At 36.1% G+C, this 14,273-nt stretch overlaps 1 protein-coding gene across 3 annotated transcripts in view; it reads left to right on the forward strand.

Annotated features, from left to right (window-relative positions):
- LOC115453417 (probable E3 ubiquitin-protein ligase RNF144A) overlaps positions 1 to 14,273 on the forward strand; it is a 196,894-nt gene that overhangs the window by 101,763 nt on the left and 80,858 nt on the right. For all 3 annotated transcript variants that reach the window (XM_037438911.1, XM_037438912.1, XM_037438913.1), the window contains 3 exons: positions 2,362 to 2,512; positions 8,577 to 8,721; positions 9,806 to 9,935. In XM_037438911.1, coding sequence (XP_037294808.1) covers positions 2,362 to 2,512; positions 8,577 to 8,721; positions 9,806 to 9,935 — 426 coding nt within the window. The remainder of the gene's footprint in view (positions 1 to 2,361; positions 2,513 to 8,576; positions 8,722 to 9,805; positions 9,936 to 14,273) is intronic.

Below are 14,273 nucleotides of genomic sequence, written 5' to 3' on the forward strand. Positions count from 1 at the left end.
TTAGATTCATCTTTGCAGCCTCCAATAAAAAAAATACCTATCGTGTCTAAAGTCAGTTGAAGGTAGTTTTTTAATATCTTAAAACATAATTCAATAAAGGTTTACGTCTGAAATAAATGTGTAAATAGAGTTCATAATCCCTTCGGATCAAACTCGGCGCGTTGGTTGTTAAAATGTTTATTGTAATAATTGTCATTGATCCGCGCTACGTGTCTATTCTTGTTTGTTTTACTTTTCGTGTAATAAACGTATATATAAGGGTGGTAGTATATATTTCATATTGGCTCGGATAGCGACCACCGTACGCAAGGTGTTAAAACCCGTTGTAGTGGCCCACGTGTAGCGCGTTCCGGGATCAGCCTGTGTATATCCGATTCCAACAGACCGGCATATTTGTGTCGATTGTCGAGGGCCCGAGGGGTAATCATCTTCGTCAGTTGATTATTCTATTGGTCCCGACTCCACTTACCATCAGGTGCAGTAGGATCATTTTGCCGTGCTCGTAAATTACGCTATTATTTCACGTGTTATTGACCTCACTATCCATTGTTTGTTTGTTTCCTGGGGCCTTATTCTCTATCTCGCACGTTATTTTAACAGTGCGTTACAAGCACGTAACACAACGCATCATGTTTAGGACTATAGAAATTTGGATTACAGAATACCATTCCACGCACATTTCTCGAAGACATGACACGGCCGCGTTACGCGTTTACACTATCATACAGAATAAGGTCCATGATTGAATTATTTTTGATAGGATTTGTTCACGGTGTCGCCTCCATGTCGTCTTTTGTTATTTCGTATGGCATAAACAATTGGCCATTTAGTCTATCGCCAATCTATGTTAATTGTGCTAGTGATACCTATTCGATTTTACATTAATAGCAAAGGGTCCATTTAACTTGTTACCTGTCGGCTTCCGTTTCGTAATGTATGTTATATCTAATTATCGATCGAACGATTTGCCAACTGCCTTTATGCGTATTAGTACCTATGTTCTGCTGTGTCGGGTTCCCCTATGGAAAATTTCACCCCTCGCTTCTGATGGACATGTTAAATCTAGTTACTGAAACTCGATAAATAAACTCGCTAAGTACAATATGCGATTAGAACTAATCTTGCATTCCAATTATCGAAAAAAAAACTTGGATATTAGCAATCAAACTTCAATTATACGAACATAAACAAGTATTAACAATCCGTTAATTATATCAGCGATCGTAAATAAAACAATCTTCAAACCTACCATTACATTGTTGCAAACGATGAAGTGTATTTTTTGGCAAACGCACGCGATTTTTTTCCTTACCGATTTGCGTGTAATTATGTTTGCGTGAGATGTCAACGAGCAAAGTTAATAACTAACTTACTGTGGTTAGGTTTCTTGTAAATTGCTATTTTACAAACACATTAAACTATATAGTTAGCTATAGACTGGACATTAAGGCCAAAGTTTTGCTCCAAAAGTTATTACCAATCACTACATATAAAACAAAGTCGCTTTCTCTGTCCCTACCTTTGTATGCTTAAATCTTTAAAACTACGCAACGGATTTTGATGCGTTTTTCTTTAATAGATAGAGTAATTCAAGAGGAAGGTTTATATGTATAATAACATCCATTAAATAGTGGAGAAATATTGCACCCGTGCGAAGCCGGGGCGGGTCGCTAGTTGGTAATAAGTTACTGTCTTATTCGAAATGTCCTTATGACAATGAAATGGATAAAGGAAAAAATATGAAGTATTTTACATTGTTGTTTTGCTATTTCCCGGTAGATTGAGTAACCGTCACATAAGCGCAAAATTTTTATATAACAATCTTCCCAATGTACGCTCTATAAGTATAATCTTAGAACGCTTTGCTATTTTAAGATGTCGCCATTGTTATTTTTGCTTTACCATATAGCTTGAGAGGCTGGCTGTTTTATATGTCTGAATGGCGAAAAAAATTAGTGTCTGGTTTTATTGTCTACCCGTAAAAATTTTACTAGCAAGCTCGTTTAAAATATTGATAGCCCAGTAGATTCCACATCATGGATATTCAATGTTAACTCGTATGATAATAAAAGTAGTAAGTGATTACTGTTTTATATATCCTTCAAGTAAATTCAATGTGATTGTCAATGCACACTGGTTAATAAACAAAGCGGCAGGCGAGAGGCTTACAAGCCATAATTTGTAAAGTATAATATAGTATTATTCGTCTTGTCATTGCTAGGAATATACTATATGCCAATTATAAAAGTACCCACTCACAGTAATATTTTGTCAAAATATGGGAGCGAAAAGACCATATTTATAGTTAAAAAATTGTAATCAAAACAATACTACAATGAACACGTATTTGTTTGTATACAGATGGGAGCAGGCGCGAACGGGCCCGGCGGCCGACGCGCACTGGAGTTGATCCTGAGCGGCGGGCTGAAGTCGCTCGCGCGGCCGGCCAAACCGGTCCGCCGCGCGGCGTCCAGGGACTCGGTGCTGGCTCAACCGCAGCCGCTGCTCGAAGGTAAACGCGATAGACAATACACTTGGAGACTAGTTTTAGTGCATAGATGTACTGTGCTGCGAAAACTATTTTCAAAATATAATAAAAATTATGTTCTTTTTTGTTGCGAATTATTCTTATCCAAATATAACGGCGTTAAATATTTTAAAAAGAAAAAGTATTTTCCGTCTTCTTTAATTGGTTGGTTTGTTACAGTTGGTGGTTTTTAAGTAATTTTTTTGTCCTAAACTGGATTATAAGTAATTTAATTTTCTTGCAATCATGAGTAATATTAACGAATTTTCAAGAAATCTCCAGATTGGCTTGATTTTTTGTATTTTGCCTTTTTTATTTGACTGATTGATTTCAATACCAGACAATTCTCAATAACATGCTATCAGACCTAGACAGAAGTAAAAAATATGATCGTTAATTTTTTAACACTGAAATATCATTCGATAAAAAAAGTAATTTGTATTTTTTTTATTTTCCCTATTCGGGGTTGCCATTTATATGCTTTTTTATATATTTTCACTTCGTGATTGACATACGGAAGCCAAATACTGACATTGTTATGTATTAACAAAAAAAAAACACAATGGAACTTCGTTAAAATATTTAGAACCTTGTGAAAAGACGATACAGTATTATAAGCCACAAAAAAACCTCGCGCGCGTTGTATCGTGCTGAAGTGTTTGTTTTTAAACTTGTTAACTCTTGGTCTCTCGTGAATCGCCGGCGAGCCAAGACAGCTACATGACATTTGCGTGTGTCACGGGATTATAACCTTATATACTACATATATACTACATAATAAGGTTATTTTTCCGTCACACGCGTAGCTGTCAATGTTTGCCGGCAAACATTCAGCTACCTCACGGGTTAAACCATTGACGTGTGCCGGGATCGTATTTCGAATTTGCATGTAACGAGGTTTGGTCATCAGCTCACAACAACTACGAGTTTGAATGTTATTCGTATTAAATATAAAAACTAAATTATAATTGTTTAATAGTTATAGCTGAAATCTCGGTCATAGATTTATTTGTATCATTATAGGTACCGACATGTGAGGTTATAATTTTACACACATTCCAACCCGAATCATCTTAACTTTAAACGATAAAAAAATATGTCATATGGACATGCCCCCATAACCTAATTCTCAATACGGCCCTGTGTTATTTACACAGTGTGTTAAATCATCGTTATTACGGCCCGCGAGCGCGGACGGCGCAGTTGTCAACAAACACATTCATAACGGCATTCCTGTCAGGTTCGATTCCGATGTTGTCACAATATGCATACATATACGTTGTTTTCGAATTATTTATTCATCGATATGTATGCGGTATCGAGTGTTGACGCAGTTACTATTTTTAAGTGTAATGAGAATTGTCGCATATTGCGTGTCTGTAATATTGATTTATTTTAATTCAGGAAAAAGGCTTTTATGTGACCGGTAGCAGTAGTAATAGCTACTTAATTTTTCAATATTTTATAACGTTACATTTGTGTCTATTTTGATAGCCTTGGTTTGGTGTCAATAATAAGTCGAAGGTTTCCGATTCTCAGTTTGAGCTATATTTTGTTTTGGTGTTTGCGATAGGAAGTTTCTATGACTTATTTCCAAGTGGACAACGCTTGACAAAGGCCCCCAGCATAGACATCAAGCATATCGCAGAAAACTAAGTCAAATCCGTCCAAAACGTTTAAAAAAAAAATAACAAAATATTAAACCGCCTCCAAAAACCACTCAAAACAAAACAATATTCTTAAAAAATGTACTCCTTGATGGTTGAGCCTACATTAGAATAAGATAAGATCATTTACGAGAAGATTTTGGTACTTTGAGAGCACATAAACCTATTAGCATTACAGTAGGTAGAGTTGTTATTGAATTAGTTAATGTTAAAACGCTTTTGCAATCCAGTCACGATTGGTTGTATTTGGTTCGCAGAATAACAGCGGTAATTTGTCCAAATAACAGAAGCGGCCTGAGTAAACAGCTCGTTCGAAGATACCCTACAGACTCGGATTAAGAGGAAAATTGCAGGAAAGATCTCGTTGGCGTTTATCCCATTTGTGTATTTTTGTACTTGTAAGTTATAAGGTGTGGAGACCTAATAGATCCTCTCCTATATATCCTTCTTCATAAGAAACCCAATAAAGGTTTTATGGGGGGGGGGGATAACGTATCAAATAGCGGAACCTCGCCCCATGTGAGACACAATTGTTATCCAACGATAATATTAAAGCGCAATCTTGAATCATTTGGATAAAAAAAACCGATAAAGGTTCGTAATTCATGCATTATAATTCTCTAGCTGCGAAAATGTCCAAGGGTTACCGAGCTACAGTTATTACAAGGTGACTCATGTGGTTGTTTACAAAACTTCAAACAAAAAAAGAAGAAAAATGTTCTTACGAATGGTCATCTACCTTACTTTGGAGATCCCATCGCCGGCAAATAAAATACATAATAATTATATGAACTAATCTGAATAAAGATTTGAAAATGTGGTAAGTTAACGCTTAATATGGAAGCGACAATTTCAATCGTATTTAGGGCTATATAAGTGATATTTAGGGATATGTAGGGTTTACTGGTGGTAGGTCTCTCATATGTGAGAGTCCGCCTGGGTAGGTACCACCGCAATGTCTATTACTGCCGCCAAGCAGCAGTGTGTAGTCACTGTTGTGTTCGGTTTGAAGGACATCGTCGCCAGTGTAACTACTGGACATAATAAGACTTAACATCTCATGTCTCGGGATGGCGAGTGCAGTGGAATACCAAACAATATATTGTAATTCAAGGTGTTGGATGGTGTTTCTATTGTTTATGGGCGGTCGTATCGCTTACCATCAGGCGAACGGCAAGCTCGTCTCGTCATGCAAAACATAAATAAATCAAATTAAAAACAGAGTCCCAACGTAAAACAGTCTCTTCCTTGAGTACGTCCCTGCGGCCCGAATCGGTCGACTCAACCGGCCAAGCCAGGACACTACCGTAGATCCAACATGGCCATTGAATTTGGGCCGGTATCGCGGACCGGACGGCCTGCCAATTCGCCAATCTGTAACATTTGATTAGTTTTTTTTATTTATTTTGCTTCACTATCAATGGCGCGATGGCTTATGGATGATCGATTTGGAGATCGATGGAGATAAAAGAGACTGGTGTAATTTTGCCTACTGAGGATATGATATGCAATATGGAATTATACTTAGATAACAATTAGATTCTGTAAAATGTTTTTGCTGTGCTGGATTTTTTTTTGGTTTGTGGTTGCAGTAAGATATACATCTGCCAAGAAAGTTATAGGCAAAAGTCAGTTTACTATCTTATTCATTAAAATATTTTTATGATAATAGTATCGAAACATTATTTACTAGCTTTTGCTCGCATCTTCGCCCGCGTGAAGGAGTTTTCCGGGATAAAAGTCCCTTCCTAGGGTCTTAAACTATCTCCATACCAAATTTTATAAATAACCGTTCAAAAGATCTTGAGAAAATCTATAACATACAGACAGAAAAGAGGACAATGTTTTATAATATGTAAAAATTAAACATACATACAAAAAAAAGCAGCAGACAGTGTATCAACACAATCTGCCACTACTCGAAAGTATTCTGCAATTATTTGACCCATTTTTTTATCTAATCCTTGAGAATACTTGACTAATTGTTACTCATCATATTCCTTAGCAAGTTGCTCAATTTTTACACAAACAATGCCATCTAGATAAATACAAAGTATAAACGATTAAATCTTAATTACTTTTTATTTTAATATGTATTTTATGAAATTATGCACATTAGCTCTATTGTTGGAAGGATGTGAGAAACATTGCTTTTGTTTAACCATTCGCATGACATACAAACTAAAACTGTGCTAAGTAAAGTGGGCTAGCGCGATTCTTGCAAATATCGTGGGACGCGATGTATTGCATCGTTCAACTTTATATGGACTGCATTGCACTTACAGATCTAGTGTTAATCATTTTGTAGCCTAAAAGTCTAGTTCGTTGATGCTGTTTTACAAAAAAAAAAAACTCGATTTTTATTTCGTATTTTGTACTTTTTTAGTTCCATTTGGTTATTGCAGGTGTTTCGAAGTTAGCTAGTTATTTCAGCCAATGTTTGTGGTCGTTGGGTATTAATCTAGTCAAGAACTGTTGTAACAAGTAGGCAACGTGCTCGGTTCGCTGCGCGTCGAGTGACGTTTGCTTGCGAACCTTGGGCACTGCTCGATCACATTTACTGTTGACTTGGTTGATATTTTGATATGTTGATATTGTTTTTTTGGAGTGTTGAGTCATCGGTCATATACTCTTTATTCTAGACCAGTTAAAGCCAAGAGAGGATTGTTAGTGGCCCAACTAATTTTTAAAAAAATAGTAATACAAAAGAAACTGTTTTCAAAGATCGCTTGAGTTGTATGCTAACCTAATACAAATAAATTTATTAAGCTAATTCATTCAACATTAATTTGTGTAAATAAATAAAACGTAAAATAGAATTCCGTTTTTAGACATTTAAGTAGGTCAATAAATTTACACTGTAGCCAGAGACATCGTAATACCATTGTGGTCCGTCTGTTCCTGAGGCTAAAAAACTTTATGAATTATAAACAATTTAGTATTATTTGTTAGGGTTCTGAATATTTGAAGTTCAGATTCAAAGAATTTCTTCGAGATTCCATATAAAAGTTCAAGTTTATTCTGAATTATGAGACGAACGATTTCTTGTCCATAAATTCAAGTAACTTCAATTTCATAGCTCCCGATGCAAAAAATATGTATTATTTTGTTTTCTATCTACGGTATGGCATCTGCAAGAAAATGCAATGACTAAATGTACTAAATTTAATTAGAGCCTGGTTGGCACTGCTGATATCGCGACAGTAACACGTGGCGCCAAAAGATTTAACATTTTGGCAACAACACACGTTGAGTTCCAATTAGAGTATATTTATTGTGACCGGACCATGTTTCTTGAAAGCTTTTAAAAGTCATGGTATGGCAAATGTTCGATGCAGTTCAAATATAATGTTAACGAGAAACATTGTGTCTTTCGAGGTTTCCATGATCGATAGAGTTATGTTAGCCGGTTTTACATGCGTTGCAAAACAAGTCATAAGAACGAGGTACTAAGGCAGGATTTTCATCTAAGGCATTCAATTGGGCACAAATTATATTTGATAATCTACAATATTTGATACTAGTTACGCATCCCTCTCAGTAGCAGAGGAGACCCGTGCCCAGCAGTGGGACAAAATATAATACAGGGCTGATATTATTATTACATATTATACACATATATCGATAATTTGTTTTCTCTGTAAGTTGACATACATCACTATCCAGCTAAATATCGTACAAACATCTCTACAAAGCAATTACCTTTCGCCGTAACCGGTACAGGTGGAGGTAAATAACATTCGGAGTACATCGTACATATCAATACTTTCGAAGTAACAAAAAATCGGAGAGAAAGCGGTGAAAGCTAACCATTTTTTTTAGTCGCCCGGGGACTAATTAGCGTAAGGACTAGTGAGGGTCGGGGAGTGCGTCGCTTCGTTGGCATGTTTGAGTATTTTGTTCGAATTAATGACTCAGTGATGTAGCTGTGAGGTTTGGTGTCGTTCCGCATTGTGTAAATGGCTGGCAAAAATCTAGTTACTATCTAATGTTCTATCGTTATTTCCATTTCATTATTAATTTTTCATTTCATAACTTAATGCATATGTATTAAAATTAATACTCTTATAATGTAGCACAATCGAGAATTGGAATATTTTAAATGTATATGTAGATAGATGCGGAACAGCGAAATAACATTAGAATTTCTGTAATTATTTGAAATATATTGCTCTATTTTTTTTTCTTTTTTACAGCTCTTATAGTAACATTTTGTTCCAACTCTTCCTTTCAATTCCAAAGAACATAAGAACCTTACGATAAATTGATAATTTGAGGCAATATTTCTTCTTACTGTCTCCAAAGGCAGACGAGCTAACAGCTCACCCATGGTCCCAGGGTATCGTAATCATTACTCACTACTTGTTGTATTTGTCGTCCAGGTCTAAGGAAGTGTTCCACGGTGCTCGCGCTGACTGAGCGCGAGAAGGTGCCGGAGCCGATCAGGGCGCACAACCGGCTGCGCGCGCCGTCCGTCTGCTCCCGATGCTCCTCGCTGCTGTCCCTCGCCGGCGCCGGGGGGTCCAGGTAATCAACATAGTTACTGAATGCCAAAGCTTAACTGTAATGATATATGATAAATTTAAATTTCTATGTTAAGTCTATTGGTTTAAAAGATTTATAAATCATATTTTCTTTCTTAACACCCATGGTGATTACAACTCATCGTCAGGTGACTTACGGACATTTTTCTATCAAAAAAACATGAACATTATTTACGACACAACATGAACCACAAGGAAAACAAAAGTTCTCGCTTCTGTGTTACCGTTTGGATTCCCACCGCAAAGTTATGAACGTGCACCATCCTTATACAATTATAAATACACTATTATTTAGCTTTGAAACATTTATTTAATTTCCACGGATACATTTTGAATAGGTCCATTTTTAAGATTCTGCAATTATACTTTGTTATTTCTTATATTTTTTGTGATATGTCTTACGTTTGTTAGCCTGACATGGGTCGGCTTATAAAAACACACCGGACTTTTGGTTGAGCGCTTTATACCCTCGCTACCCTTGAAAATTAAGCATTTTGAGGGCAACCCATTAACGTAAAATAAATAAAATAAAATTACGAACCTCTGCTCAGGACGGCCACTGAGCATGAGACATTAGGTATTAAGAATCATTCCTTTGAATTCTTTCACGTACATCAACGATTAGGAGTCATTCCTTCAAACTCTTTCTCGTGCATCACCGATTAGGAGTCATTCCTTCAAACTCTTTCTCATGCATCAACGATTAGGAGTCATTCCTTCAAACTCTTTCTCATGCATCAACGATTAGGAGTCATTCCTTCAAACTCTTTCTCATGCATCAACGATTAGGAGTCATTCCTTCAAACTCTTTCTCGTGCATCAACGATTAGGAGTCATTCCTTCAAACTCTTTCTCGTGCATCAACGATTAGGAGTCATTCCTTCAAACTCTTTCTCGTGCATCAACGATTAGAGTCATTCCTTCAAACTCTTTCTCGTGCATCAACGATTAGGAGTCATTCCTTCAAATTCTTTCTCGTGCATCAACGATTAGGAGTCATTCCTTCAAACTCTTTCTCGTGCATCAACGATTAGGAGTCATTCCTTCAAATTCTTTCTCGTGCACAGGTACTCGCTGGACGGCGCCGGCGGCGGCTTCGTGCCCGCAGCGCCCATCAACTGCAAGCTGTGCTTGGAGGACGCCACCGCGGACAAGGTCACCGTCATCAGCGGCTGCGGATGCTCCTTCTGCACAAAGGTCAGTTGCATCTGTCAGGAGCGTCTAGAAGCTTCGATCACATTTTCATTTCGTTCAGAAAACTCAAAGTTGAGAACGCTGTTTGAGACAGTTTTATTGAAAAAGTTTGTGTATTTGCAATAATTCAATTGATATACTTTACAAACATGAACCTAAGCGCCTAATATGTTATATTAAGCTCAAAATAGTCATCGTTATCTTTTTTACTCTTATGGTTTGGGCAATAAGACATATTTACAAAGATTCAATTTTGTTTTTAAATACGAATACCTACCTGCCTGTCGTCAACCCTCTGTGAAGGATCCAATTTCTGCACAAACTAACTACCATAAAAAAACATGAACAACCTTCAAGTCACAAAACAACGTAATACAACATTCTAAATTAATTACAAATTGTTTTAAACATGACACGGTGTGCGAACACGCCAATATTTGCCGACATTTGACCCAACCAACCTCCATTATGTTACCAGCGCGAGCGACGCGGCGTCAGCGAAGGGTTAACACAGATGATCCTACGGATTACAGCTGATCAGTGCAGGTCTATTTATAGACTTTGTAAGCAGATTCCGACGTATTTAAATACATATACTACCTTTATCTCATACCGTTGTGAGATCTGCTTGACAATGGTTACATATACAGAAATAAATTGGTTTAGTTTTAATAACTGGTCTTCTATTTGCCTTCCAACATATTTATAGGTTCAAAATTTGGAGTAAAACATTATTGATTAGCTTAGAAATCGGATGTAGGACAACTCAGATTTCTATATACGCCCTGATTTAGCTTATAACGTATTTAAATATACCACGAGAAGTTGTATGGCCTAGACAGGCACAATGCCGACGCGTGACAGGCCAAAGGACAAATCACACTGCTAAATTAAGGGGTTAATTGGAAAGAATCCTGCAGCACGTGTGGTCTGCTATACCATTCTATTTATAGCTCAGTGTGGACGCGAGGTGATTCATAATAACCAGCGTTAATTAACCTTAGCACTGCGCCGGCCGGCTGTACGCGTACTTCCTTTGCCACAAGATTATTAGCTTTTATAAGGTTATGTTTCGAAATTTGAATTTATTTTTCACTCGAATGTTTTTGAAAATAGAAGGGTTTAAAATAATTGCTACTTCCGTAATATTAATTGGTTTGTGTTTCTTTCAACAGAAATGGTGTTTTTTTAGCAATGGATAGTTTTTGGAGCAGAGTTGCACACTATGTACGCGGCGTTTTTAGTTGTATCGAAATAAATGCAAGGCTCCCGTAGGACTTTTAACTGAAAGATTCAAACGCGGTCGGTTTTTCGAGAAAAACTATAAATAAAACAATTGAATGAAATACAGTTATTTAGAGTTCTTTGTTTATAGAATTTAAAGAATCAAAATGCTCTCCAGTTGTTTCAAAATTCTTCATTTCACTTCTGTAGCTCTACAGTTTGTTGCAATAAGCTTGGACCGACTTGAAAACCACTTGCAAAAATGTTATCACATACAAAATTGGAGTTAAAATGCTTGAGCAATACCGTTCATAATTTCGTTATTTTCATATTGCACCAGTATTGTTGATCTTGATTCGGCGCTACTCCCACAAAATGGCGCGCTAACCGTATTTTTAGAAGCTATCATTGGAAATATATAATGTTTAAGAAGAAAATTGAACATAACATTTCTATATGTTGTTTATTTTTATTGTTGCAGTGTTATTATAATGAGGATATTGTTTTATTCATTTCATAATGAAAATGTTGCACCTCCGCCTAAACTACACACAACTTTAATTTGCAACCAACACTATTAGATAGATATTCAAAAAGGAATAATTCTGAGAATTGAAAATTTTCAAAAAGGCCTAAATTTTTTTACATAACTTATTTGTAAATACTTTGCATATTCACACACCCGTAACCCGTGAGCCGTAAATATATAAAACAAATGCTCAAGGCCGTTTGCTGGGGGGAAGGCCTTAACGGTTTACTGCAATCGTTATTTTTAAACAAAAAAAAAATGACACCAATTGAGCGAATTCTTGTATTAATGTAACCTTCGAATTTTTGCAATGCAAGTATTTATAGTGAAGGTAAAATTTCGAAGGTAAATAACGTACGCAGATACGGAAATTTTGTATAAATGGACAGAAATATACTTTTTTACACAATCTATATGTATAAAAATGAATCCCTACTTCCCTTGGTCACGCCATCACGCGTGAACGGCTGGACCGATTTCACTATTTTTGTTGTTGTTGTGATTGTTATTGTCAGGAGAAGGTTCGTATGAGAGAAAAAATTCAAAAAATTGCGCGGAAAATTAGAAAACTTAACGACAATATTAATTTTACATAACTGTAAGTAGTTTGAAATAACTGTCAGCGATCGACAGAATGCGCGCGTGCATAAATACTTAAGACAGGACAACGTCTGTCAGGTCAACTAGTTACATATAAATTTTACACGAAGTCGCATTTGTATTGCGGGAAATCACATCCATTATCAAATTAAAGAAATGTCAATAATAAGTACTTAGTCCAACCACGACTCTGATGAAAATAAATATCCCATACACACGCAAATCTAATCAACAAACAAACACATTAAAGGATCAACATAGTTTGTACTTGCTATATTTGCTAATGTTTACGCGCATGCAAATACCAAATAGTACAGGAATTCCCGAACTGATTTGCGAATAAACGGATTGCATAGAAACAATGCTACAAAAATTGTAGCCAAAATTAACTTAACATTTGTTTCTGGAGTGTTTACAAGATTTTAAGAAAGAATAAAATCATGCAAAATATTTTTTTTATTTCCTATCACAAGGCCATAATGTACCTCGACAATTTCAAGAAAACGAATTGTGGTGTTCTTGGCAGTCAGGAAAAATATTATAGAAAGGCTGGCAATAGTGTAAACAAAACAATAGCGTTAAGGCCAACGTCCTACTGACATTTGCGGAAGATTCAAAGGAACTACAAAATTAACCTTATTACCATCATCTTAAAGGATAATATTGTATGTAAATGACGAAATAGGGTCTTACTGTTTTTGTTATTCACACGCACTGATTTGTGAGATTTGTAGATGCTGAGAAACTGGAACGTTGACCGTGAAGCCCGTAACACACTAGACTTATAGTTTGCTACTTTATCGCTTAGAGTAAGCCCTTATTCTATACAGCAATAGCGCTCAAAAGGCCTTATAGTAAAATCTTTTCTTCCGGCTTACCTTTGCCAGCTTCTCAGAAAAGAAAAACTATTTTATAGGATTGAAGGTTTCTCATATGCGATAGTCCGCCGAGGTAGGTACCACCGCAATGTCTACTTCTGCTAAGCAGCAGTGTGTAGTCACTGTTGTGTACCGGTTTGAAGGACATTGTAGGCAGTGTAACTACTGGACTTGATAAGATTTAACATCTCATGTCTAAGGATGGCGAGCGCAGTGGAATACCAAACAATACTTTGTAATTGAAGGTGTTGGATGGTGTTTCTACTGTTTATAGACTAACGGCAAGCTCGTTACGTCATTCAAAATAATAAAAAAAAACTGTTAGCTTTTAATTTGAACATTTTCAACCTTCACTACAGATGTACCGTATATTTTTCAAGCATATTGATTTACTCATGTTTCGAGTTTGCTCAGTAGTTCATGATTGCTACATCGAACTAGCCAGTAATTCACTTTAGAAACTTATTAATGTTTATTATAGTTCTTTGATTACTGAAACATGATGAGCAATATGTACAGAGTTGTGTCTAAATAGGTTCGCTTTTAACAAAACTGTCAGGTAATTTATTTATTTAACGGTGATTTTTCAATCTGCAGATAAGTTATCCATGAAATAAATTATAATCAGACTGAATATAAAAGTAAAATAAGTTGATAACGTTATACACATAACTGTCATTTTAAATTTGTTTGTGTTATACTTTGTCCTACGACAAAAAATGTCTGATGTTTGAATAATCAGCCTTAAACATTGGTTATTGGTACCAAATAAAAATTAATGGTAGGTTATTTTATTAAAGATCTATGCCATGATAATTTGTAACATCGCTCGCATATTCTTTGTCTAGTGTGGTCATGTCACAGGGTCATGTATGCTATTCCGTGTTCTTGACATTCTGAACTATTCTCAACACAATACGATCCTTTTCATAGTTCTAGCAATTTCCACTACAAATTTACAATATCAACCGGTCTTTAGAAATGTGAATAAATTATGTATCGTCAGATATGCCGTTATGTTTACAAATGTTAATATTGTATCCAATAGGGTATGGAATTTGTGCATCTCACTTATTTTCTAGAATATTCTGGCGCGGTTATAAATTGTGG

Source organism: Manduca sexta, chromosome 15, assembly GCF_014839805.1.
Source record: "Manduca sexta isolate Smith_Timp_Sample1 chromosome 15, JHU_Msex_v1.0, whole genome shotgun sequence".
Classification (NCBI taxonomy): Eukaryota; Metazoa; Arthropoda; class Insecta; order Lepidoptera; family Sphingidae; genus Manduca; species Manduca sexta.